The 26,480-nt window shown below is 49.1% G+C and overlaps 4 protein-coding genes across 8 annotated transcripts in view; 1 reads left to right on the forward strand and 3 right to left on the reverse strand.

Annotated features, from left to right (window-relative positions):
- The window catches only part of APC2 (APC regulator of WNT signaling pathway 2), a 59,485-nt gene extending 55,972 nt beyond the window's left edge, over positions 1-3,513 (reverse strand). The window contains exon 1 of the mRNA XM_035121054.2: positions 3,442-3,513. Within this exon, the coding sequence (XP_034976945.2) occupies positions 3,442-3,495 (54 nt within the window). The 5' untranslated portion in view covers positions 3,496-3,513. The remainder of the gene's footprint in view (positions 1-3,441) is intronic.
- Positions 3,514-5,478: 1,965 nt separating this feature from the next.
- LOC118086013 (gap junction beta-1 protein-like) lies at positions 5,479-8,752 on the forward strand. Its single transcript, XM_035117217.2, has 2 exons — positions 5,479-5,658; positions 7,733-8,752. The coding sequence occupies exon 2, from the start codon at positions 7,744-7,746 to the stop codon at positions 8,410-8,412; it is 669 nt and encodes a 222-aa protein (XP_034973108.1). The 5' UTR covers positions 5,479-5,658; positions 7,733-7,743; the 3' UTR covers positions 8,413-8,752.
- Positions 8,753-10,474: 1,722 nt separating this feature from the next.
- On the reverse strand, positions 10,475-15,134 carry RPS15 (ribosomal protein S15). The gene is made up of 4 exons (XM_035121055.2): positions 15,008-15,134; positions 13,322-13,407; positions 12,099-12,333; positions 10,475-10,641 (listed from the first exon to the last, which is right to left on the reverse strand). Exons 1-4 carry the CDS (start codon positions 15,008-15,010, stop codon positions 10,528-10,530), a joined length of 438 nt encoding a protein of 145 aa, XP_034976946.1. The 5' UTR covers positions 15,011-15,134; the 3' UTR covers positions 10,475-10,527.
- A 5,365-nt stretch (positions 15,135-20,499) lies between these two features.
- DAZAP1 (DAZ associated protein 1) overlaps positions 20,500-26,480 on the reverse strand; it is a 43,766-nt gene continuing 37,785 nt past the window's right edge. For 4 of the 5 annotated variants that reach the window (XM_035121060.2, XM_035121056.2, XM_035121057.2 and 1 more), the window contains one exon: positions 20,500-21,617. In XM_035121060.2, the coding sequence (XP_034976951.1) occupies positions 21,445-21,617 (173 nt within the window). In that variant the 3' untranslated portion in view covers positions 20,500-21,444. Of the gene's footprint in view, positions 21,618-25,397; positions 25,488-26,480 lie in introns of all 5 variants that reach the window. The other variant, XM_035121059.2, reaches the window with a different exon arrangement.

Raw genomic sequence — 26,480 nt, forward strand, 5'->3', positions numbered from 1 at the left:
TATCTCTCAGTGGCTTCCAAGGGAAAGAATTAATGTACGCCTCTCACGTGCAAAAGGAGGGCGACCGCTGCTTCTCTGCACGAGTCCCTGCTTTGCTCTGGTCAGCCTCTGTGTACAGAGATGGCTCTCTGCGCATGTCCCACATACAAGGGGCTCTTCTTGCCCTGCGGATCCATCTCGCCTTCTCACCAGCCTCTCTGCATGAGTCCCCGGTTCTTTCCTATCCGCCTCCACTGGGGATGAAGTACTCTGTTAAATCTCTCTACTGGGTTATCCTGGAGAGGCGGACACAGAAGAATCTCCACCACAAGAGAAGAGGTGGCCTGTTGCATCTCTGGATGAGCAACTCAGGGCTTTGGATATCTCCCCTTCCAGACCTGCTTCCTACGTCCGAGACCCGCCTGCAGCGGCACGGGGTTGGGCTACTTGGAAGGCGGTTAGCTCTCTGAAAGCAAACCCCTTTTTGTCTTAACACTTGCCTTCCAAATCCTTTCATTTGGAATGCAGAGAATGTCTCCTTCCTGAAACTCTGGGGCACTGCTGCCAATCCGTGCAGGCAAGGCAGAGCTAGATGGGGGATAAGGCAGTCTATTATGATGTTGGCCGCCCTGAGCCCAGCTCTGGCTGGGGAGGGCTGGGTACAAATAAAATATTATTCTTATTATTCTTATTCAGAACCCTCCCTGAATCTGCTGTCTTGTTTTGGAGCACTTGTTCAGAAAGGTTTCTCACAGGCTATTTAACAAAGGCCAGTCTTTTCCAAAGCCAATGCAATTCTGGGCTGCATCAATAGGAGTATAGCATCTAGATCAAGGGAAGTAATAGTACCACTGTATTCTGCTCTGGTCAGACCTCACCTGGAGTATTGTGTCCAGTTCTGGGCACCACAGTTCAAGAAGGATACTGACAAGCTGGAACGTGTCCAGAAGAGGGCAACCAAAATGGTCAAAGGCCTGGAAACGATGCCTTATGAGGAACGGCTTAGGGAGCTGGGTATGTTTAGCCTGGAGAAGAGAAGGTTAAGGGGTGATATGATAGCCATGTTCAAATATATGAAAGGATGTCATATGGAGGAGGGAGAAAGATTGTTTTCTGCTGCTCCAGAGAAGCGGACATGGAGCAATGGATTCAAACTTCAAGAAAGACAATTCCACCTAAACATTAGGAAGAACTTCCTGACAGTAAGAGCTGTTTGGCAGTGGAATTTGCTACCAAGGAGTGTGGTGGAGTCTCCTTCTTTGGAGGTCTTTAAGCAGAGGCTTGACAGGCATATGTCAATAATGCTTTGATGGTGTTTCCTGCTTGGCAGGGGGTTGGACTGGATGGCCCTTGTGGTCTCTTCCAACTCTATGATTCTATGATTCCTGGAAAGAGTAAACACCAGCCTCTCTTTCTCCCCACCCTAAAAGAATAAATAAATCCCACCTCAAAGTTCACGTGAGCACAAAGATGCCCAGTGTCTATGCAGGTAACTCTAACCCTGAGACAAAGGCTTGTCTGAGGGCCTCCTGGCCTATGATCAGCTTTGTAACCAGTGAGATTGCTGTAGGATCTAGTTATCTTTCCGGGGGGCGGGAGGAATGGGAGACAAACCAGTTTCCTTTGGGATGCACCAGATTGTCGTTCCGAACCGAGGGCTCAGAGGTTGACCTAAGAGTCAGCAAGTGCCGAATTCGAATCTTGTCTCTGTCTTGAACTCACAGTGGTTGGGTTGAGGCTTACCTTACAGGGGTGGTTGTTAATACTAATACTAATTTGATTTATACCCCACCCACCTGGCTGGGTTTCCCTAGCCACTCCGGGCGGCTTCCAGCACATATAAAAACATCATAAAGGATTGCTTAAGGATTGTCTCTTTATATCTACTGAATGTAAATGTAAAGAGGCTTTAGCTAAGTGGCAGAGCACCCATGCCAGGTTCCAGACTTGGCACCCCCCCACCTTAAATCTTAGAGAGCTGCTGCCAGTCAGTGTGGGCAATATTGAACTAGATGGAGCCATGGTCTAAAGCAGCGTTCTGTTTATTTCGGCCTTGTAGTTCAAAGCTACGAGGGCCAGAATCTTTCTTTATTTTCAAGGTAAGGTCCGTGGCTCAGTGGCAGAGCACCTGCGTTTGCATGCAGAAGGTCCCAATTGCACCTCAAGTTGGGGCTGGGGAAGAGGTCTCCCTGCCTGAACCCCCTGGACAGCTGCTGCCAGTCAGTGCAGACAGCACTGAGATAGGTGGAACCATGGGGTACCAACTCCGTATAAGGCAATTGATGCAATTCAAAGAGCACACATTGTTATTATTATTATTATTATTGTGCATCAAAGGTCCCCGACTCTGCGTCTTACAACATGCAAAGTCACTCCAACAGCTAAATGGAGCCTCCTGGGTGAGGGCAGTCTACCGCAAAATGCCTGGGATGGCAAACCAGGGGCGTTCCGCTGCCGTCTTTGTTGTCTGCATCGGTTTTTCCAGAGGGCATGTGTCCAACCGCTTTTGGACACAGAACGCTCTATTAGATGGGCTGTTTTTTGGGCTGGATCCAGCAAACCCATTCTGAACGCTCGCTTGTTTGATTTTTCTTTTCTTTTCTTCCAGGGCGTTGGTGTCATTTGGCTAAACTGTCTCTTACGGAGACATTCTTCTTCGGCCCCTCTCTCTTTGCCTTCCCTATGGACGTTAGCCAACCGGCCAAGCCTTTTGGACGGGGCAGTGGGGGTGGAGGGTGGGGTGGGGGAATATGGCGCTCCTTTGGTTTGGACCAACATCAAATCTACACACACACACAGAGACACACACACTGCCTATTGCATCCCCAAATCCCTGCCAACACACCTTTGTCTGGGGTTGTCATCACTAGGCAACAAAAATGCAGAAAAACAGATTCCCGTCCCTCGTCCTTTATGCAGGGAGGGGGTGTTTGTGTGTCTGTATTCTCGACAGATATCTCAACAGCAAGATGGATGGATAAACAGATAGCAAGACAGATGACAGCTAGCCAAAGGAGGTTGCAACAATCAAAGCACAATATTGGCAATAGTTTAAAACACACGCACCAGTGTAACACAACTGAAATGCGATTGTGGCTCTGGGGGACGCAGCAGCGTGAACAAGCCCAGGCTCGGAACCGCAATCTGGACCTTGCAAAATTAACCCGCCAACCGTCCCTGCCACCCCCCACAGCTTGCACCCTACCCAAGCCCCGCATTTTTGGCTCCCGGTTCCCCCAACGATGCAGGGCTGGTCCCTGGTTTCATAAACCCCCAAACTGAGAGACCAGTGGTTGCATTAGAAAAACACACACAAACAAACAAACGCACAGACTGCCGCTTTTTGTTTGCCATCGATGGCTATGGTTTGAGAGCAGAAGAGAGAAAGCACCTTGGAAAAGACAGGTGCACCTCTTAAAAAAGCAAGCCAGCGAAAGGAAAAAGGCAAAGAAGGGGCCTTACCTCATCACCGAAGAAGATTGAATGGAGGAAGGACAGAACCCACATCAAGCCCATGTATTTCTCTGCATTCTTCGCCACCCTTTGGCTGATTCTCCCCTCCCTCCCTCCCTCCCTGCTGGATGCAGATGGGCTTGGCTCATTCTCGCTCTGGCAAGGACGGAGGCGGCAGAGCTCTCAAGCGAGCGCTAGGGAGCAGTGGAGAGCCAGTCCGCTGGGTTGCTAGGGGGAAAAATGTGGCTGAGAGAATATTGCTGGAGCCAAAGTTGGAGGAGGAGGAGGCTGCAAGGCAGTCTGCAAATTTTATTTTTATTTTCAAAATGCCCACCCACCTGTGCCAAATGCATCGCCAGGTGGTTCTGGAAATGTCCCTTTCCTGAAAACTCTGGGGAAGGGCCAGCGGTCAGCATAGATGTTCCGTGGCACTCTGGGGTGTCCAGAATGGCACCCTGGGCGTGCCGCAGGCAACCCTGGCCTCTGTCCCTCTTTCCTTCCCTCCCTCCACTGCTGCCCTCTCGCGTCTCTGCCTCCCAAAGGCTTGCGAGGCCGTTTGTTGCAGCAGCCCTGGCTACAAGCTCCGCAGGCGAATGGTGCCTCTGGGGCCGGCCAGGGGGTGTTTCTCAGGCCCCTGTGGGGCAGTGTGAAGAGGCACCTCTCTTTGGGGCAGAGGGGGGCAGCTCAGAGATCGGGGAAGGGAGCTGCGGCTGCCCAGAGGTCTCCCAAGGAGAGGGGAGAGAAGAGGCTCTGCAGGCAAGGGGTGACATAACTGGGCTCCCAAGCCCCACAGGGGTGCCGCAGAAAGACTGTGTTGCTCTTGCACTCGGATCCTTCTGTGGCGGGGGCTTCATTTGGGGGGCATCTGACCGGCCACAGTGAGAACAGGATGCTGGAATAGAAGGGGCCCCGTTTGGGATCGGCCTTACCCTTTATTTGCCCAATCAACCTTTGAAAAGTCTGCGGAACTGCCGCTGCTGCACCACGAAACGCTGGCTCCACATTTCTAAGGACTCGATCCTGTCGTGTGGCAGCACTTCGACTTTGGAACTCCCTGACTCTTGATGCCGAGCCTTTGGTTTAGGCAAGCCTCCCCAGGAAATCAGCCCTGAGTGCTCACTGGAAGGACAGATCGTGAAGCTGAGGCTCCAAGACTTTGGCCACCTCATGAGAAGAGAAGACTCCCTGGAAAAGACCCTGATGTTGGGAAAGATGGAGGGCACAAGGAGAAGGGGACGACAGAGGACGAGATGGTTGGACAGTGTTCTCGAAGCTACGAACATGAGTTTGACCAAATTGCGGGAGGCAGTGCAAGACAGGAGTGCCTGGTGTGCTCTGGTCCATGGCGTCACGAAGAGTCGGACACGACTAAACGACTAAACAACAACCCCAGATGCTCAGAAAGTCGGTGCGAGTTTTAATCTGCTTTCAGCCCACACGTAGCTTTTTCCAAGGTCTTGTTACTGTTTTATTTTTTCCTAAATGACTTTGTGGGCCTTTTTCTTTTTTAAAACATTCCAGCAGCTTATAAATTTTACGAAACAAATAAAACCGGGCCTATTCCGATGTTGTTCTGGCTGCGAAGCTGGAATTTGCATTTGCCTGCTCAGGGAACTAAACACTTACAGTGGTACCTTGGTTTTCAGAACAGCTTACCGTAGTTTATGAACAACTTGGATGAAGAACACTGCAAGCCCGGAAGGAGGTGTTTTGGTTTGTGAACTTTTGCCTTGGAATAAGAACATGTTTTGCTTCCGGATGAGTGTGTTCCATTTGTAAATTGAGTCCCTCACCGCTATGGGAAAGCACGCCTAGGTTTAAGAACGCTTTGGTTTAAGAACGGACTTCCGGAACGGGATTAAGTTCGTAAACCAAGGTATATCCACTTCAAACTGCAAAGAACAACCCTTCCTTCAGGTGTTGCTTAAAGAAAAAGAAGGCCCTTCCCTCCTCCCCAAAGTATTGAGCACGCCTGCCTTTGTCTCAACTGCTTCAAACCCATTTAGACAGGAATCCCCACCCTTGTGCTGAAGCCGTGGCCTTGTTTATATCAAAATACACCCACAGGAGAGATTTCCTGCTGCCCTTGATCCCAGGAAGGGCAGCTTCAGAGAGTACTTCTGACCGTCTTCATGCCGTTTTGCCCCCTTTAGGAGATAAAACCCAGACCAGCCTCGAGAAACAAATCTACAGCGCCTTTCAGAACCAGAGAGACCCGCCCGCCAGGTGAGCCCTGTGCAGACTTTGCTTTATTCCTTCAATCTCTTTTTAGAGCTAAAGCAGAATAGCTTTTCCTTTTTCTTTTTTAATGTCTCTAGTCCTGGGCTGAGCTCGCCAGTCCTTTCTTCAAAAATGGTACTTGGGCTGAACTGTTTTGAGGGACGGAGCAGCTTTCGTTCTTGCTTTTCAGCCAAAACAGGGGTCATTATTTGTTACAGGTAGGTAGCCGTGTTGGTCTGACGTAGTCGAAACAAAATAAAAAAAATTCCTTCCACTAGCACCTTAGAGACCAACTAAGTTTGTCATTGGTATGAGATTTCGTGTGCATGCACACTTCTTCAGGGATCATTATTCTCTTGCACCCGACATGGTGCGGAGGGGGAAGAACCGCAGAACGCATCCCTCTGCACCCCCTCCAACTGGCCCTAGTAACTCTCCTGAGGCCAAGCCCCACCCCGGATCTGCTTTGCGTCCTCCTTGAGTTTCTCTGCTGGGCTGGAAATGTGTCCTGATCCTGCCTCTGTTTCAACCTGGATGAGGATTTCCCAAACTTGGGTCTCTCCAGCTGCTTTTGGACTACAACTCCCATCATCCCTGCTAGCTAGGGATGAAGAGAATCGTAGTCCAAAACCAGCTGGAGAGACCAGAGTTTGGGACACAACTGATCTGGTCCAACCACTCTGAAATACAGAAATCTTTCACCCAATTTGGGGCTCGAACCCACAACCCGAGGGACCCAGGTGGCGCTGTGGTTAAACCACTGAGCCTAGGGCTTGCTGATCAGAAGGTCGGCGGTTCGAATCCCTGTGACGGGGTGAGCTCCCGTTGCTTGGTCCCAGCTCCTGCCAACCTAGCAGTTCGAAAGCACCTCAAAGTGCAAGTAGATAAATAGGAACCGCTACAGCGGGAAGGTAAACGGCGTTTCCATGTGCTGCTCTGGTTTGCCAGAAGTGGCTTTGTCATGCTGGCCACATGACCTGGAAGCTATACGCCGGCTCCCTCGGCCAATAATGCGAGATGAGCGCGCAACCCCAGAGTCGGTCACGACTGGACCTAATGGTCAGGGGTCCCTTTACCTTTACCCACAACCCAGAAGTCAGGAATCTCATGCTCTACCGGACTGAGCTATCTGCAACAGAAGTCCCTGTTAGGGAGAAAAGAGGACATAAAGAAATATAATAATAATAGATAATAAAGCAATAATTGCAGGGAAGTGGGTGGCGCTGTGGTCTAAACCACTGAGCCTCTTGAGCTTGCCAATCAGAAGGCCGGCGGTTCGAATCCCCGCGACCATAGAGCGCTCCCGTTGTTCTGTCCCAGCTCCTGCCAACCTAGCAGTTCTAAAGCACACCAGCACAAGTAGATAAGTAGGTACCAAGCGGCGGGAAGGTAAACAGTTTCCGCGCACTCTGGTTTCCGTCACGGTGTCCTGTTGCGCTGGAAGCCGTTTCGTTGTGCTGGCCACACAACCCGGAAAGCTGTCTGTGGACAAATGCTGGCTCCCTTGGCCTGAAAATGAGATGAGCACCACAACCCCCTAGTCACCTTTGACTGGGCTTGACCACCCAGGGGCCCTTTACCTTACCTTTATATATTATTTTATGTATGTTGGAAGCCATGAAGAGTGGCTGGGGCAACTCAGATGTGGGGGTATAAATAGCATACCTCTACAGGAATAGCATACCTGAGGTGGGACCCAGGTGGCGCTGTGGTTAAACCACTGAGCCTAGGGCTTGCTGATCAGAAGGTCAGCGGTTCGAATCCCTGTGACGGGGTGAGCTCCCGTTGCTTGGTCCCAGCTCCTGCCAACCTAGCAGTTCGAAAGCACGTCAAAATGCAAGTAGATAAATAGGAACCGCTACAGCGGGAAGGTAAACGGCGTTTCCATGTGCTGCTCTGGTTTGCCAGAAGTGGCTTTGTCATGCTGGCCACATGACCTGGAAGCTATACGCCGGCTCCCTCGGCCAATAATGCGAGATGAGCGCGCAACCCCAGAGTCGGTCACGACTGGACCTAATGGTCAGGGGTCCCTTTACCTTTACCTTTACAGGAATAATAATGTGAATAATTTTGATTGCAGTGGAAAGACCCATGGAGACAGAAGTGTTTCTGACCCTCCTGAGTGGCACCAGCGGGCACGTGCCCAGGCTGTGCCGAGCCGGCCTGGCCCTCCTTGCTGCGGTCCGGCTCGGATCCCTGGCCCTGGGTGCGAGAACCCTTTGGCGGGACGAGGCAGGGGACCTGCGCTGCGACACCGGCGCCCGGGGCTGCCTCTTGGCCTGCTTTGACGCCGCCTTCCCGGTCTCCCCCTTCAACCTCTTCCTGCTGCAGATGGCCAGCCTCTTGACCCACGGCACGGCCTGCTCCTGCGTTTTCTGCCCGCCCAGCTGCCAGGGGAAGAGCAGCTGGAGGCCGGGCCCAGGACATGGCAAGAGGTGGCTGCAACAGTTGAATTGGCTCAGCCTCCTGGCCAAGGCGGCCCTGGAAGGGATCTTCCTGGTGGCTTTCCATGGACTCTACGCTCGCTACCCGTCACAACTCCACTGCCCTCCATCCACCTCCTGTCCTGACGGTGTTCTGTGCACCATCCAGCAAGCGAACTGGAAAGATGCATTCAACCTCTTCGTAGCTGGGGCTTCCTGGGCCTCCGTTGCACTGTGCCTCCCCGGGTTGTACACAGCGGCATCCGAAACCTTTCACTGTGCACTGGGCCCAGGGAAGAGTCAACTGGAACGGCCCCTCCTCATCCCAGATATTTGACACCTCCCATCCGGCCAGCACCGACCAGATGTCTGAAGGAGCGTCTCCACTCCCACCGTTCAGCCCGGACACTGAGGTCCAGCTCCAAGGGCCTTCTGGCGGTTCCCTCCCTGCGAGAAGTGAGGTTACAGGGAACCAGGCGGAGGGCCTTTTCCGTGGTGGCCCCCTCCTTGTGGAACGCCCTCCCATCAGAGGTCAAGGAAACGAACAACGATCTGACTTTTAGAAGACATCTGAAGGCAGCCCTGTTTAGGGAAGTTTTTAATGTTTGACGTTTTATTCTGTTTTTAATCTGTTTAGAGGCTTTCCAGAGTGGCTGGGCAAACCCAGCCGGATGGGCGGGGTACAAATAATAAATCATTATTATTACATCACCAGCTTTGACTGGGAGCACCTCTCCACCTGAGAAGGGCCTCTTCTAGCATGGGCCACCTGACCTGGAGATGCTGGGGGCTCCACCTTCTGCATTCAAAGCAGGTGCTTTGCCACTGAGCTATGGCCCTTCTCTTAGAAATATTCCTAGTCCTCCTACTTTCTGAATGGGCTGATTTAAGCAGGACGTCAACTAGCGCCAAGCCAGCCAATTGCACTGTGGAGCTCACTATTGTCCATACTGGATGGAAGCAACGGTTCTCCCGGGTTTCAGGCAGGGGGCCAGCCCTAATTGGAGAAGCCCTCAGGGTCCTTCTCATAGCTGCCAAGTTTTCCCTTTTCTCACGAGGAAGCCTATTCGGCATAAGGGAAAATCCCTTAAAAAAAGGGATAACTTGGCAGCTATGGTCCTTCTGCGGACAAAACCCTACACAAATCTGGAGTGCAGTGCCTTGTACGCCTCTTTCCTGCAACCCAGCTGGTGATGAACATGCTCTGCTTTCCTTTGGTAGAAGAAGAGGAGTTTGGATTTGATATCCCGCTTTATCACTACCTGAAGGAGTCTCAAAGCGGCTAACATTCTCCTTTCCCTTCCTCCTCCACAACAAACACTCTGTGAGGTGAGTGAGGCTGAGAGACTTCAAAGAAGTGTGACTAGCCCAAGGTCACCCAGCAGATGCATGTGGAGGATCGGAGACTTGATCCTGGTTCACCAGATTACGAGTCTACCGCTCTTAACCACAACACCACAGGGTCTTGTTGCCTGGGCAGCCCAGGACTTCCAGACACACTGTCCAGGCTTGTGCCCCTCCTGGGGAGGGGGGGTCACTTCGGTGCTGCTAACCCAGCAGTTTGACTTCAGATGCCAACGGCGACTGCTTTGCAACGCTCCCACGTCAAGATTTAGGCTCTGAATGGAATCTGGGGGTTTTGCACAGCCTTAGGGTCAAGTTGGGGGGGGGGAGGAGAGATTTCTCGCCTGCACAGCCTCGTTCTCCCTTCTCCTTGCCGCCTGGTTGCATGTTGAATATCCTGCCCCCAAATTTTCACAGCTCCAGGTTGCTCTGAGTGAATCCAACCCAATCTGAGATGACCTGGGGCTACTGTGACCCATTCCAAATAGGGAGCTCATCTTTAGCTGCTACAAGTTATCAGTCTTCAGAATTCCACTTTCTCTTCAGGGTCACTTCAAGTTAGTTTTCTGGGCAGGAGGGTGGCTGCATCTTATCTTTAGTCCTCGTGCATCTGGTATGAGCCCCAAGGCACACACCCGCCCTGTCTATATCTATAAAGTGTTGAAAGGCATACAAAAATGCATCTTGAGAAATGTAGTTTTTCCTCAACAACTTCTGCATTTGCCCTCTGCCCTGTATCGGGGAATTATTCATGCCTGGTGTTTTACAATTTTTAATATGCCAAAAGCTGCCCAGAGTTGCTGGGGAATTATTATTATTAACCTAGTCCTCCTAGTTACTGGTGCTTATTTTGTCAAAGATATAGAGCCCCACATTTCTATAGACAGCACAACTCAGAAATTCTACATTGGTGTGGTCAACATGAGAGGAAAAATCCCAGTGTCATGAAGTGAAATCGGGTTTTCTTGTTGCTACTCACCACCGCAAGTGTAATTCAGAGAGCGTAAGAGAAATTGTTCGGGAATGCCCCTTATTCAAAACCAACACAAGCAATATTGTTGGGAAACCCTTTTATTTACACGATAGACACAACTCTTCCCAAATTCCCTTACTTCAGAGGAATGAACCGAGAAGAGTGGGTGGCCCCGATTCCAGGTCGGCCGTGCTTAACGGGCTTGTAAGTGATGGAGAATTCTCCCAAATAGTGGCCAATCATTTCAGGCTGAAAGAGAAAGGAGCAAAACGAGATTTCTTAGCACCCTGGCAATCTTTCTGGGGCTGTGATGAGTAAGGGTTTTTTTTGTTTGTGCATATGAACAGCATCTGCAGGAGAATGCTAACGTTCTGCCTGAATTTTTAAAGGGACAATATGTTTTCTGTTCTTAAATATAGGGCTCTTGGGAGACCTTGGGTCACAAGCAACTAATAAATCGAACAAGAAAGAAATAATGTATTCAATATATTTACGAAGTGCTTTCTGTGAAACGACTCAACCCTTACGCAATTGCAAGCTTAGCTTTGGGTCAAGGATGGTGAAAATGGGAGTAAAACAATCACATCGTAAGAACAGCAAAGTTTGGAGACGGAGGCAGTTAATTCCAAGAGGAATGGCTAGATGGTTGGCAAAATTGCTTTCCTTTACCTGGGGGTTTACTGAACTGCTTAGAATGTTTGTGGGTTTGTTTGCTTTAAAAACCATCAAGTGGTGAATGCATTTTGTTAAATGAAAATAAATGCTGAGAAAAGTAAATGGGTGACAAATGTGGTCCACATTAGACCTTAAAAATCCCTATCAGTCTGTATAGTGAGATCTGAGACTTGGTATTGGGAGTCAAGAGGAGTTTGTGTTGTGCTGACACAGAAAATTGGGCAGTGACTGGCAATGCAATTTCTACAACCGCAGAATTTCCCAATTTTGCTTTTGCAAATCTGGGAGATGCTGATTTTTTAACAAGAGAACACTTTTAACCTTAAAGCCATGTTGACATTACTGCCTTAAGATTAATCAGGCATCAACGTACTAAATTCATTTGATTCTTCAGTTTGCAAGCTCTTTTAATTACAATTTCTGAGAGATTCCAAACTTACGACCCTTGTGGTCTCTTCCAACTCTCCAATTCCGGGCCCAATTCAAAGTGCTGGTCTTGACCAACAAAGCCTTAAACGGCTCAGGACTGCAAGACCTCAAGGACCGCCTCTTTCCATATGAACCTACCCGGACCCTGAAATCATCTTCTGAGGTCCTTCTTCATATTCCGGACCCTGAAATCATCTTCTGAGGCCCTTCTTCATATCCCTCCTCCTCGAGAGGTCCCGAGGGTGGCAACACGAGAGCGGAGCCTTCTCTGCAGTGGCTCCCTGTCTGTGTAACGGTCTCCCTAGCGAAGTTTGCTTGGCGCCTTCATTATACACTTTTAGGTGCCAGGTAAAAAGTTCCCTTTTAACCAGGCCTTTGGTTGATCTGATTTACATCCTGTGTCCCTATAAAATGTGTTTTTGTTTTGTTGGGGGGCTATTGGGTTGTTGTTTTTATTTTTATTATGTATTTTGTGGTTTTATATCTTGATTTTATTCTGTGAACCGCCCTGAGACCCTCGGGTATAGGGCAGTATATAAATTCAATAAACAATAATAATAATAAGAAGAAGCTGTTCCTCCCCAGTCACCAGCCCTTCTCACCTTGATTTCTACCTGGTTGAAGGTCTTCCCATTGTACACGCCAACCATGCTGCCCACCATTTCCGGGAGGATAATCATGTCTCGCAGGTGGGTCTTGACCACCTCTGGTTTCTCCATGGGCAGGGCCTCTTTCTTGGCCTTGCGAAGCCGCTTGAGGAGGGAGTGCTGCTTGCGGCGCAGGCCGCGGTTGAGCCGCCGGCGCTGGCGGGCGCTGTACAGCTGCATCAGCTGCTCGCTGGGAATGGAAAAGGAAAGGTCAGGCAGAAGTTAAGAGCGCCAGTGGGTGAATCCCAGGTGCCCAGAGGGGGTGGGAATCAGAGTAAGGACAGCAGTGTTTGGAATCAGCCAGGTGCATTTCGCACCTGGATCCCAACCACTTGCAACTAACGGAAGATGCCTGGAATCTTCACTACCTGGGAATTCTTGGATCCGGACCATTTTCACACAGTAACACCCCACCCTGTAGAATCCTATCCCTTATATTTTAGCTGCACAGTCAGAATGGATTTCTGGAACCAAAATGCTTTTTTTCCTGTGCAGCCTGAGCAGCAACAGTGAATGACATCATAGTGAATTGTTGTTGCTTGTCTTCACTTACCGCCCCCCCCCCAAGCTGCCCTGCTCACAGTTGCGAAGAATAGTCTTATGTTATGAATGGTCTGTGTCACCATTAAGAAAGAGAGATCAGAAGAGGCCAATATAGATGGGGACTGCCCCTGGATCAAGGGATTTTCCTTCTTTTAAGTTCTCAAAGCTCTTAACCTAAGCTCAAGGTTGTCCTCTGAACTAGCCGGATGTTTGACTGAGAATCAATCACAGTCCATCCTTTGAAAAATAAAGACTTTTGAGCCGTGTTGCCCCCAAATGGACATTCCATTTTGGCGATGGCAACCTTAGTTAAGGAGCCATTTGGTACCTAGATGATATATCTGAGTTTCTAACACTGGAGACATAATTTCCATTTTGCCCCATCCACCAAATTCCACCCCAAAGATGGTCACACACACCCTCCAGAAGACCAGCTAAGCCCCCGAAAAAGGTCTTGGGTTCAGCCCTTTGGCCCTCTTTAAACTAATGAAGCTTTTGCAAAGCTGGCAAGTTATGGGCAACCATTTCCACCAACCGCGGCAGCATCATTCAGCCGACTGTGGACGAGGGGAGATGTAGTACGAACAGGGGACAGGCAGGGTGTAAAGGATGGCAAGGCAAGAGGATTCTCTTACTAGGACATGTCGAGGAGCTGGTCCAGGTCAACACCGCGATAGGTGAACTTCCGGAAAGTACGCTTCTTCTTCTGCTCCACTTCCGCCTGTCCAGGGAGAGGGGGAGAAAAGGCGCTCACATCAGGGAAATACATAAGCCCACTTCATTCTGCCCTCACCCAAAACTCTCCAACACAGAGAACACACCTGTAGTTTTCCTCAACCTGGCATGCCTTGCCAGTTTGAGAGACAGTATAGGGCAGTGGTTAAGAGCGTTGGACTGGAACCTGGAAGACCAGGGTTCACATCTCCCCCTGGAGCTCACTGGGTGAACCCGGGCCAGTCACTGACTCTCAGCCTACCTCACAGGTTTGTTGTGGGGATTAAACAAGGAGGGGGAGAAAGTCATGTAAGTCACAGAGAACGCCCTGGAGGGAAAAAAGTGGGATATAAAATGAAGCTAACATCTAAACCGGCACAGACAAGGCTCCTGACTTGGAAAAGAAACTGCTGGCGCTTAAGGCCTCACTCTGATCATTCTCAGAGGCAATGCCCCACAAAGACCCCAAAGGGCCCGGATGCAGGGACTGAAATGCAGCTGGCTGGCTTGGTTAAGAGTGTGGTGTTGATAATGCCAAGGTTGTGGGTTCAATTCCCATGCGGGTCACCTGCACTGCAGGGGGTGGAACGAGATGGCCCTCAGGGGTCCCTTCCAACTCTACGATTCTATTAAACCCCACAAGCCACTCTACTCATGCTCAGAGGCAGTCTTGTCCTGTATGAACGCCACTAGCACCCACCCCCTATTCTCTGAAGATGGGAGACCTGGACTTCATGACAAAAGTGCTGGGGCTTGCTGGAAATCTGCTCCTATTCAGAGACCATGTTAACACCCCCTCCCGCCCCAATATTTGGACGTTATCTGTGGCTGCCCTGCTTGCCATTCTGCACATACTTGGGAGAAAAAGGCTTTAAATATCTTTAATGTGATTCCTGCATTGCATGGGGTTGGAACGGATCATCAGTCTCCCAACATGTTTGCCATGCAAACATGCGGCAAAAGATTAAGAAATGGATCCTCACGTGCATGTTTAGGTTAAAAGTGAGTGCTGGGTCTGAAAAGGTTGAAGGGCCTGGACTAGCTGTTCCTTGGGGGTCCCTTTCCAGCACTATGATTCCTCTCCCCTCCTGCCATATCTGAAAATGGTCCTTTCTCGTGCTGCCGCCTTGCTCTGGTCACTCTACTCATGCTCAGAGACAGTTTCCTTAAGTATCCCGTGCCCTTTGAAGATAGCTTTGAGAATACAGGCCCTGGAGCTTAAGCCTTGCTGGGCGCTCTACCCATGCTCAGAGACACAGTTTTCTTAAGAGCCTCCTCGCCAGGCACTGGAGCTTAAGCCACACGGGATCAGGCGCTGCCGAGACAGCTATGGTCGTGCCGAGGACCGCCCCCCCCGGCCAGGCTTAATGCTCTCCATCCTTCCCAGGCCTGGGCCTGGGCCTGGGCCTGGGCTACCCTGCTTCTCCATTCATCTCGCCGTCCGCCGGGCTTCCCACCCCGCTCACGCCCTCCTGCCCCCGACGGTATAACCGGGGCCCGACCCCACTCCGCGAACAGCCCAGTCCCGCCGGCCCCCGCCGCCCTCCTCCGGCCGGATGGAGCCGGATTGCGCGGCGCCAAAGAGGCCCGCTTCAGAAACTGCCTACCATCTTCGCCGCAGTCTCCTCCAGGAAAAGGCCGAGATCCCGCGCGGTTCGCTCCTAGTCTCGCGAGAGCCGGCAGCTTCCGGGCACCGAACGGAAGGCCTTTCGTAAGCGCACGCCCACCGCCGGCTTCAAGGGCGCTCGCTTCAGCCCATGGAGCAGGCGAGCGGCTCTGTGCGCATGCGCGAGGTTCTTAAAGGAGCCGCGGGCAGAAATATGTCGGGGTTCTGCAACGTGGCGCCCTCCGCGTGTTTAAAACTGCTGCTGGAACTGCAGCCCAGATATTATTAGGGTGAAGGATGAGTAGTAATTCAAATTAATAAAACAATTAATTACTACTATTAATAACAGCAACACTACTAATACAGTTGGGTCTCCCTGCCTTCCACCCTAGCTTTCCAACAGGCACCAATGATTCCTTTACCACACGCTAACAGCTCCAAGCAAGAGGAGGGGCAGCCTGGCCAATTAGGGGACAGGACAGAGAATCAGCTGTGATTCGTGCATTGCAGGGGATGGACTAGATGGCCCTTGGTGTTCCTTCCAACTCCATGATTCTAGACCCTCCATTTGCTACAGGCGATCTGCTTCCAGCATTCTAAAATGGATATAAAGGGGCAGGTTCAGAAGAACAGCTGCTTGGTATTTCAGACTGGGAAAGATCAGTCTGAAATCAATCCTTTAGTGCAGACAATACTAAACCCCAGGTTCAATCCCATCATGGTGGCAAGAGCATTGGTCTAGAACCCGGGACAGATAAGGGTTCGAACCCAGAGCCCTGGAGCTCGCTGGGTGACCTTAGGCAACTCACTCAATATTTTACGGTTGCTAGAGGAACCCTAGCAGTGGAAACAGAGAATCACATTTGCCACCTTGAGCTCCTTGGGGGACAGGTAACCTATAATTATTGTTGGTATCTGTCTCGAGAGACAATGGAGTGCGCCTCTGGGGGTGTCTATATTAATGCTTGCTTGTCAGTACTTGACATTCGTATGGATCTCATGGCACAGACATGTGAGAATGCATGGGAGCGATTTTAGTTTGATTGGAGGGCATGCTAGAATAGCAAATTTGAGTGCATTGGAGTATTGATGTGTCTTGAGCATGCAAGGCGGGTGTGTGAGTGAAACCGGTCTCTGCGTTTTTTGCTGTAGTTAAATTAAGTTGTGCAAATTGCTGAATAGGGAGCTGGGCATTTAATTGGATCGATTAATTTAATGGGGTGATTGATTGATGTATGGTGGTGGGGAAGAATGAGGTGGTTTTTGTTTGCTTCATTGCCAATCAGGTTTTCGTTTTTTGTTTTTTTTATAAAAAAAGGTGAAATTTATACTTTTTAGCTCATTTTCAATTATTTTGCTTCCTGATCTTTAAAGGATGCTTGGATTTAGTCCTTTACTATGGATTTTCCTTGCATTTTTTGCAGCTGCTTTTTATGTGGCAATGTTTGATACTGACAAGGATGCTCTATTTCGTTACGTTTTACAGAATGTAGAAATTCCCTCCCTTTTCGTTTTGGCATTTGCTGTCTGTTTAATATGTTTTAACCTATGTTGTAAACCGCTTAAGTGTTTTGTTTAACTTGTTGTTGTTGTTTAGTCGTTTAGTCGTGTCCGACTCTTCGTGACCCCATGGACCATAGCACGCCAGGCACTCCTGTCTTGCACTGCCTCCCGTAGTTTGGTCAAACTCATGTTCGTAGCTTCGAGAACACTGTCCAACCATCTTGTCCTCTGTCGTCCCCTTCTCCTAGTGCCCTCAATCTTTCCCAACATCAGGGTCTTTTCCAAGGATTCTTCTCTTCTCATGAGGTGGCCAAAGTATTGGAGCCTCAGCTTCACGATCTGTCCTTCCAGGGAGCACTCAGGGCTGATTTCCTTAAGAATGGATAGGTTTGATCTTCTTGCAGTCCATGGGACTCTCAAGTCTCCTCCAGCACCATAATTCAAAAGCATCAATTCTTCGGCGATCAGCCTTCTTTATGGTCCAGCTCTCACTTCCATACATCACTACTGGGAAAACCATAGCTTTAACTATACGGACCTTTGTCGGCAAGGTGATGTCTCTGCTTTTTAAGATGCTGTCTAGGTTTGTCATTGCTTTTCTCCCAAGAAGCAGGCGTCTTTTAATTTCGTGACTGTTGTCACCATCTGCAGTGATCAAGGAGCCCAAGAAAGTAAAATCTCTCACTGCCTCCATTTCTTCCCCTTCTATTTGCCAGGAGGTGATGGGACCAGTGGCCATGATCTTGGTTTTTTTGATGTTGAGCTTCAGACCATATTTTGCGCTCTCCTCTTTCACCCTCATTAAAAGGTTCTTTAATTCCTCCTCACTTTCTGCCATCAAGGTTGTGTCATCTGCATATCTGAGGTTGTTGATATTTCTTCCAGCAATCTTAATTCCGGCTTGGGATTCATCTAGTCCAGCCTTTCGCATGATGAATTCTGCATATAAGTTAAATAAGCAGGGAGACAATATACAACCTTGTCGTACTCCTTTCCCAATTTTGAACCACTCAGTTGTTCCATATCCAGTTCTAACTGTAGCTTCTTGTCCCACATAGAGATTTCTCAGGAGACAGATGAGGTGATCAGGCACTCCCATTTCTTTAAGAACTTGCCATAGTTTGCTGTGGTCGACACAGTCGAAGGCTTTTGCATAGTCAATGAAGCAGAAGTAGACGTTTTTCTGGAACTCTCTAGCTTTCTCCATAATCCAGCGCATGTTTGCTATTTGGTCTCTGGTTCCTCTGCCCTTTCGAAATCCAGCTTGCACTTCTGGGAGTTCTTGGTCCACATACTGCCTAAGCCTGCCTTGTAGAATTTTAAGCATAACCTTGCTAGCGTGTGAAATGAGCGCAATTGTGCGGTAGTTGGAGCATTCTTTGGCACTGCCCTTCTTTGGAATTGGGATGTAGACTGATCTTTTCCAATTCTCTGGCCATTGCTGAGTTTTCCAAACTTGCTGGCATATTGGGTGTAGCACCTTAACAGCATCATCTTTTAAAATTTTAAATAGTTCAGCTGGAATATCATCACTTCCACTGGCCTCGTTATTAGCAGTGCTAAATAGTTAAATTTGTTTAACTATGAGTGCTATTTAAATGGTCCAAATAAATAAGCCAAACCTCTACGTGAATGGAGCCCAAGTGACCTCCCTGGGAGCAGGTCTCAGCGGCATGTCTGGTTTGGATGTATTTTCATGTATTTTTAACCTTCTGTTGGAAGCCGCCCAGAGTGGCTGGGGAAACCCAGCCAGATGGGCGAGGTAGAAATAATAAATTAATATCATTATTGAGCCTGGATGCTTAGCAGGCAACGACGCAAAAAACTTGGGAAACACCAAAGCTTTGCGAGAGGAATGCACCCACTATTGCAAGAGAAAAAATTCCATAGGAACCATTAAGCACGAGAAAACTGTTTGAGCATGCTGTTCAAGTGCATGGTGTTCAAACACCCACCTGCCCCACGAGTGTATTGGGGGTTAACCAAGCAGGAGGAAAAAGCCCCCGTCTGCTCACTATGCAGCTGGTGGGGTATATTACCTGTGTACATGCTTAGAATTGGGAGGAGGAAGTTTGCTTAAGCTCCCCTAGAAACAGGACTTAAAACTTTGGGGCAGGGGTAGGCAACCTAAGGCCCGTGGGCCGGATGCGGCCCAATTGCCTTCTCAATTCGGCCCACGGACGGTCCAGGAATCAGTGTGTTTTTATACAAGTAGAATGTGTCTTTTTATTTAAAATGCATCTCTGGGTTATTTGCGGGGCCTGCCTGGTGTTTTTACATGAGTAGAATGTGTGCTTTTATTTAAAATGCATCTCTGGGTTATTTGTTGGGCATAGGAATTTGTTCATTTTCCCCTCCAAAATAGTCCGGCCCACCACATGGTCTGAGGGACGGTGGACCGGCCCACAGCTGAAAAAGGTTGCTGGCCCCTGTTCTTGGGCAGAGAGGCATGGAAGCTCCAACCAAGGTGTCCCCCAGAGGGAGGGGGAAATCTAGTTCCAACATCCTGTTCTCAGTGGCCAAGTGGGTGTCTCAAAGGGAAGCCCAAAGGCAGCAGCAACTCTCCCTACTTGCGATTCCCAGTGACTGGTAATATTGAGGTTTTTTGCTGCCTCTGCTAGAGCCCAACCGTTGTGGCTAGCAGCCGGGAGAGCATGAGACTCTTTGATGTCCGGGTCATGGGTTCAAGCCCCACCTTTGGCAAAAGATTCCTGCATTGCAGGGGGTTGAACTAGATGACCCTAGTGGCCCTTCCAGCTCTGTATTTCTGTGATCTGGCTCCCCAGGTTCTGGTATTCTGAGAAAGGACGATTCCCCCACTCCCCAACCCTCTAGATCTGTTGTATCCGCACTGCAACTCGTTTTTTGTCTCCTCTTATTTGCCTTTTCTCTAAACTGAGATGCCCCAATCTTTCTTCATAAGGGATCGCCTTTATCATTTTGGCTGCCCCCTTTCTGAACCATTTCCTAGGGGTTATGGTGGCCATCTACTCACCCATTTCCCCATACATATAATTTTTTTGTAGAAATCGAGAATCCTGTGCAGCAGCTTCCAAGGCCCTCCGGATGGTTTGCATTGCAGTTTAGAGGTTTTCCTGGTCAAGTGCTTTTATAAATTTTGTTAAAATACACCCACACACCCACCACGGCTTTCATCACACTCACTCAGCACTACTATGGAAGCCAATGGGGGGAGTTGTAGTCCAAAACATTGACTGTGGGATGTGAATTAGGGGAAGCTGGAAGGGGTAGGAAGAAAGCTTCTCCTCTGAACACTTGATCTGAGTGCATCAGCTTTTTAAATGTGATGGAGGCCAGGTCCTCCAAACCGTATCCAAGTGGTACATTAGCAATCACAGAGCTATAACTCTTTTGACAACTTGTTAACCCATTTAGCGTTCACTAATTTTGGTCAATTAGCAGCTCAAATCAACACATGCTTGCGGCCAGTGTTTTAAAGCAGCAAAGCTGAAGATGGTGAAACGGCTTTTTCCGAACCTGGCAGGGAAAAATAAAGTCAGGAAAAGACAGCTTTCGGTTCAGGAATCGAAGAACGGCAAGGGTTGAAGCAGAAACCTTTTGTTATTTCACCAAACCCAGGATGGTGCAAAGTTTTAGGCTGCCTTTTATCACAGGAGGGTGTGTGTAAGGTGACAAAGCGGAACATGGGCTGATTTTTGGTGGCAAGTATGAAAGATCACGGAAATGGCGTTTTCCGTATTGATCAGGCTGCAGCTGCCACTGACCCACCATCTGTGGGGAGAAGGAATACAAAACTGACACAAGAAAAAAAGAGACGGACTTCTCATTAGTGGCTGAAAAACACGCAAGCTTCAGAGCCACACAGAACCTTTCTAGTGGCTGCCAGCTACCAATCCAATTCAACCCAAGCTGGTGTTTCTTGGAGCTTATGAGCTATGGTGAGAAACTCAAGTGTTTTTGGGGGGTGAGGGGGCAGGCAAGGAAAGAAGAAAAGAAAGTAGAGACAGGTTTGTGTTTCTAATCCAAATGTACTTCTCTTTATTCAAACCAGGGGTGATCACTGGTTAGTGCAAAATGCACCATTTATTTTTATTTTATTTTCGCCTGAGGGAAATCTACATCTTTGCAAGGCCTCCATTAACCCCCTTTAAAGAAATCTACATCCCAAAATGGATTATTATTTTTTTAAGAACTGAAGCCCAGATTGAAACGCTGTGCTTCCGAAGTGACCCGCTGCTATTCCCAACAATTCTGCTCTTCCGGACTGTTGTTATCAGCTCAGGAACCAATAACAAAATGACCAACACACAGAGTAGATTCCTTTCTCTTGCGCTTTTTTTTTTTTAACTCCCAGAGTTTCTGGACCAACCACACTAAAAAGGAGGTTGGGAGTTGACCCTCACTTACTTCTAAGCAGTGCTAACGGAAACCCTGTTTTTTTTTCTCTTTTAAATTAAAAAATAAGCCAGCATACATAGTAGAAAATTTCTCTTAAAAATCTCACAATCTGTAAATGTATATATATTTTCTTCTTCTTCTTTAAACATAAAGTTTACAATATATGGTAAAACAAAGGCTCAGGAAAAAAACTCATTTTTCAACAAAAATATAGAGAAAGAAACCTGAAGTTGTTGTTTTTTAATTAAAGCTGAAGACGTTTTTAAAACCCTGTAGTTTGAACCAGTGACACTCTCTTTATTTGTGCTGATGGGTTAAAGAAAGGAAAACAAAAATTAAAAACTGCAGTCCAAACACCACCCACAGCTTCGCTTTGAAAAGCTTCCTCCTCCCCCAACACCCCCTCCCAAGATGTTACGTTTTGTGGTTCCCCCCCCCCCCCTCCAGCAAAGTAGGTGATTGTCACAAGTTCATATAAGTCTGGGATTCCTGGGTTTCAGCTGGTACCAGATATCCTGCTCTGGACAGAACTCCCTGATTTATAGGTGGGCCGTGCTAGCGTCGGTAAGGGTGGAAACCTTGAACATTATGGTTCTGTCCACGGCCAAAACCACTGCCCCCTGCAGGTGGCCCACTTGAGGGTGGTACGGAAGGGCCTCCATAGGAGGGGGGCTGTTGGCTGGGGTCGGCAAAGCCTTGTCCAAAACCACTCAAATCTTGTCCGTATCCTAGAAGGGAGAGAAGAGAAAAAAAGGAGGGGGGGAGAGTTGGGAGGTGAGCTCCTGACGCACCAAGCAAGGCCGGAACACACCACAATTCTAAATTTACATATTCACAAGAGTGTGCAGGGTCGTATGCACAAAGCACCCTGACCCCACGGAGCTGTTAGTTGGTGCAGTGTCAAGGATTGGGGGGGAAATGAGCAGAGGGAGAACAAGAGACAACCCCACCCCACGGTTTTAAAGCTTCCTACTGCCAGCTCTCCCTCTCTCTCTTTTGTCAAGCCCCCCCCCCCCCGGGAACAACAAGTCCTATCACAGAGGGTTTGAAGCGTCCTAATGTTTTTGTGAGGCTAGTGGATCACCCAAGATGTAGGGATAAGATAGAACAGCAGGAGTCATGGGCGTCTTACCCATAGAGGCTAGTGGCGCGGGGTGCCAAGTTCTGGTGGGCGCCAGGGAAGAGGCGGAGGCTGGACGCGGTGCCTCCCAGCACCAGCTCGCCGCCCTTGCCTGCCTCCGCCATGCTGCGCCCGGAGCCTCTGTCTGCTGTGGCCACCACGGCACAAAGCGGCCACCTGAGCTGGGAGGCACCGCATCCAGCCTCCACCTCTTCCCTGCTGGAGGAGCCACCCTCCAGCCACTGCCCACCTCCTCCAGCCCCACCGGCAGCGCCGTTCTCCCTAAAAAAAGATTGACAACTCTGGGAAACGGGGGGGGGGGGGGGCACCGGCGGGAGCTTTGCACCAAGGCGCCGGATATGCTTAAGGTGGCCCTGGCAGGAGCCCCTTTTGCAAAAAAAACCCCTTTATGGCAAAATAGGTTTTACCAGATCTGCAGTTACTCTTAAAAGCAAACTTGGGGAGAATTTGCTGCCTCAGACCAGGGGTGAAGAACTTCTTCCTTTTCTAGATTGAAGGCCACAACGACTCTTACTCTACTAGCTCGCCAAGCAGAAACAGGTCCTTATCATCACCTGCCCACTAAATCCTTTTAAACTGGGCCTCACACTGACTCCAGTCTAAGTGCCGGCTGAAGTTTACAGCTGGCAGTTAAATCTCTAGCTCGTACAGGCCTCTTGTGAAAAACAGCCCAGATCCCCAATGGCTCAGATTGCACCAAACCAACTGCATTTGGCAGGGTGACGCAGTGATTTTTCCAAGTGTCAGAAGATTCTTATGGGGCAGGTTCTTACACTAAACCTTTATAACCTGAAAGTGAGGTCTGCCTCTCGCCTTCTTTGACAACATTCCAGACAACTCACTCGCACAGGCCTGTGCATATATTGGGGGAACAGGGAAGCCTTGGAAGACTGGACCCGCCTGCTTCTTCCACAAAGAGGAATATCAGTTTTCCTGTTTGTGCAAGCCCTCGCTTCCAATGTTGCTGTGCTCGTGCCAGGAAAAAACCTCATGTGCCACGATTTCTGTGCAAGTGAGCTGGCTAGAAGCTGGTGTTGCTTTTCTCACGCCTTCCTCATCACTGGGATGGAGAACGTTCTCAAAAAACAAACAAACAAACCCAGAGACTTGGGGTATTTCCCCACACAACTCCTTCTGGGTTTCTTTTTTGAAACAGTTCAAAGAAAGGAGGCATATGGCAGAGGGGTGGGAAGAATTGCCATTCCAGTTTGGAAGGCCCAGGTGCCCTGAAGCAAGCAAAAGCGGACTCAGAACACAGCAAAGACTGGTAACCAAGAGACACCCAATGTGACCAGAATATGGACAGTGGCAGCTAAGAAGCTTAGATTGCTTCAAGAAGTTTTCTGCAGCTCCAGCTTTGCCCTCTTATTTGCAGAGCTAAATAGGGTCGTTAATGCTGCTAATAGCCTAAAGAACAGCCTGTGAAAATCTTTTTGTTTTGTTGTTGTTGTTGTTTAGTCGTTTAGTCGTGTCTGACTCTTCGTGACCCCATGGACCATAGCACGCCAGGCACTCCTGTCTCGCACTGCCTCCCGCAGTTTGGTCAAACTCATGTTCGTAGCTTCGAGAACATGTTCGAGCTTCGAGAACATGTTCGTAGCTTCGAGAACATCTTTTACCTGACCATATCTACAAGACAAAAGTTTCCTAATCACCTCAAAGCATCCATTTAGGAATGCCTACAAGCCAGCAGGGCCCTTTGAAGTGCTACCTTAAAAAAGGTAAAGGTAAAGGACCCTGCGGTGCTCATCTTGCTTTACAGGCCAAGGGAGCTGGCATTTGTCCGCAGACAGTTTTCCCGGGCCGTGTGGCCAGCATGACTAAGCTGCTTCTGGCGCAACGGGACACCCAAACCAGAGCAGCTCACGGAAACGCCGTTTATCTTCCCGCCAGAGCGGTACCTGTTTATCTACTTGCACTTTTGGGCGTGCTTTCGAACTGCTAGGTTGGCAGGAGCTGGGACAGAGCAATGGGAGCTCACCTTGTTGTGGGGATTTGAGCCGTTGACCTTCTGATCGGCAAGCCCAAGAGGCTTTGTGGTTTAGACCACAGCGCCACCCACGTCCCTGGTACCTTAAACGTCATGCCGAAAGGTTAATGGATGTAAAAGATGTCTCTCTGTGCACCAGTGGGGCTTTGAGAGATTAAGGGAGGCGAAAGGCTAAAAATTCACAGCTCTGCACTTCCTCACACGTTCGAGAATCACGTGCTCCTACAAAGCCACAGGTCCATGCGAACTTGGGGCCTTCTGCATGCAAAGCACCGTCTCTATGTCACAGAGCTGATCTCTGCGCCTCCTGTTGAATGCTGAAGCACTTGTGCTCTGGGGGAACACTGAGGCCTACAACATCCCCACCCTAAACGAAAGCCCTTTAAAGCCGTGGCCAACCACCAAATTGCCAGGGAGCAGAAAGGTGTCCCTTTCATGCCTGCTCTCGCCAGGCATGTCCAAATCTTCCCTCCTGTGGAAGCCATGCGTCCTCCCCCATACATTCAAAGAGGTTGGGTGTCTTCCTTGGAACCACCGTACACTCGCTAGAGCTTCTGGATAAGCCTGTAAGGCAAGAGGCTGGTGGATGGGGTGGTACTGGTTAGCCCAACTGCTGAAAGCTTGCAACTAAGAAGGAATGCCCTTTTCTCCTCCCACCTAATCCCTTTTCCTTCTGTGCTGCGTCTTTTAGACTGCAAATCTGAGAGCGGGGCTGGTATTTGTGGGCTGGCTTGGAAGGCTTTATTCAGCTGAAGAGTGGGATAAAAATGATTTCAATAAGCAAGGGTGAATATCCCAAGGCACTTGGCTCATCTTTGCAACAGGAGAGATAGGAAGTAGGTATAGCCACCCATTTTTATCATGAATAGGGAGATTTCACCTCACTCTTTTAAAAAACAACAACACCACAGTACCCTACTCTTATTATTATTATTATTATTAATAATAATAATTTTTGGCCAAAGCTGCATTGTGCCTTGTTTTTATGCAGGATGCCTCCACGCACCACAATTCCATTGTACACCCCCCAAAAAAAAGGAAGAGGGGGAAATGCTCTCTTCAAACACAGCTGAAGGTCCTTGCCCCCGAATTTCTCCCAAGAGATGCCACTCCTTTCCATATGAACACTGCCCAATCGCGGTACTACAAATTAATTAATCCAACACCCCAGGGCAGCGGGGTGGTTTCAACAAGACTGGCAGCTGCTTGAACTAGAGAAACCTTCAGGGGAGGGGCAAATGTCTCTTCTTCTCCCTGCTCCCCAAAGAGGTGACACCCCTGCAAGGAAAAAAAGGTTACTGTTCCCCCACCCCACCCCCTTCCATCCACACAAGAGATCACAAGCAAGAGGATTTGGTGTAAATAGGCTCCACCTACCTAGGGTAACTCACTTCTCAGCCTGACCATAAGTGTGTAAACAAAGAATTGGCCCGAAGCCTGAAGGGTCTTGAGAATAGGTACCCAGGCCTGGCAAGAAATGGAGGAGACCAGGGTGACTAAACCCCCAAGAGAGCCCTGTACAAAACCTACAATTCTCTTGGAAAAGGGGGGCAGAGGAGACTTACCCAAAACGCAGCGCTTCGGGGTCACCCTAGCTGAAAAGAACAATGCTGACCCCCAACAAGGGCGTAGTTAAAGGCCAGAACTGTCCTGGCCATGTCTATACACACACACACACATACCCCACTGGTGGGATCTTAAAAACAGCTAGGCAGCTTTAACGTGATAAAACATGCAGAACAGGGGGAGCTGGAGAAAGGCACATATATGTAAGCAAGGACTCTTTGGAAGTCGTAAATACGGAAGCATCACATTTGGACACGGAACAATGGGCTGTGCAATGCAGCTCTCCGTGCCTGGTAACATACATTTCAAGGAATACTGCCCTATCTTGAGAACTAAGGATTTCTGGAGGGGGAGTTTCTCGGAACACACTGAGGATTTAACACCCTAACTTTATTGTCTTTTATTTTCCCTACATTTCTCCTCCTCTTTCACCCATTTTCTCTCTCAGTGAGCATCCCAAGCAATGCATTAATTGGAAACAAGCTGCAAAAAAACTCCTGAGACAGATTATTTCAGAATACAAAGGAAATAACCCGCAGCTATTAGGATAGAACAGAAGGGGTCACAGCATTTTTTTAAAAAAAAGAACAAAAAGGCTTATTTTAAATACCGACAGCTCCCTTCTTACATCACTGTATCTCAGCCTAATCCTAGTCATTGAAAGCCAAAGGTTGAGGAAGCCCTGGGAATCAGGGGCTTGTGCAAGGATGCAGGCTGCAATGTAGGATGAGGTTTTGGACCAACAGGCTACTGAAAACCAGCTGCTGGGGATGGCAGGAGGGGAGAGTGCCGAAGCACTCAGAAACTGCTTGTGGTTTTGGCTACTGTGAGAATAGGTTGCTGGCTAATGGGCCATTGGCCTAATCCAAAACAGACACGTCTTATGTTCGTCCT

This window comes from Zootoca vivipara, chromosome 6 (genome assembly GCF_963506605.1).
Source record: "Zootoca vivipara chromosome 6, rZooViv1.1, whole genome shotgun sequence".
NCBI classification, from domain to species: domain Eukaryota; kingdom Metazoa; phylum Chordata; class Lepidosauria; order Squamata; family Lacertidae; genus Zootoca; species Zootoca vivipara.

Coding starts and splice junctions, on each gene's coding strand:
- LOC118086013 (XM_035117217.2), top strand. CDS start 7,744: ATGGAGACAGAAGTGTTTCTGACCCTCCTGAGTGGCACCAGCGGGCAC.
- RPS15 (XM_035121055.2), bottom strand. Junction 12,334..13,321: donor CAGCTCCTCGACATGTCCTA/GTAAGAGAATCC, acceptor TTCCATTCCCAG/CGAGCAGCTGATGCAGCTGT. Junction 10,642..12,098: donor TCAACCAGGTAGAAATCAAG/GTGAGAAGGGCT, acceptor TTTCTCTTTCAG/CCTGAAATGATTGGCCACTA.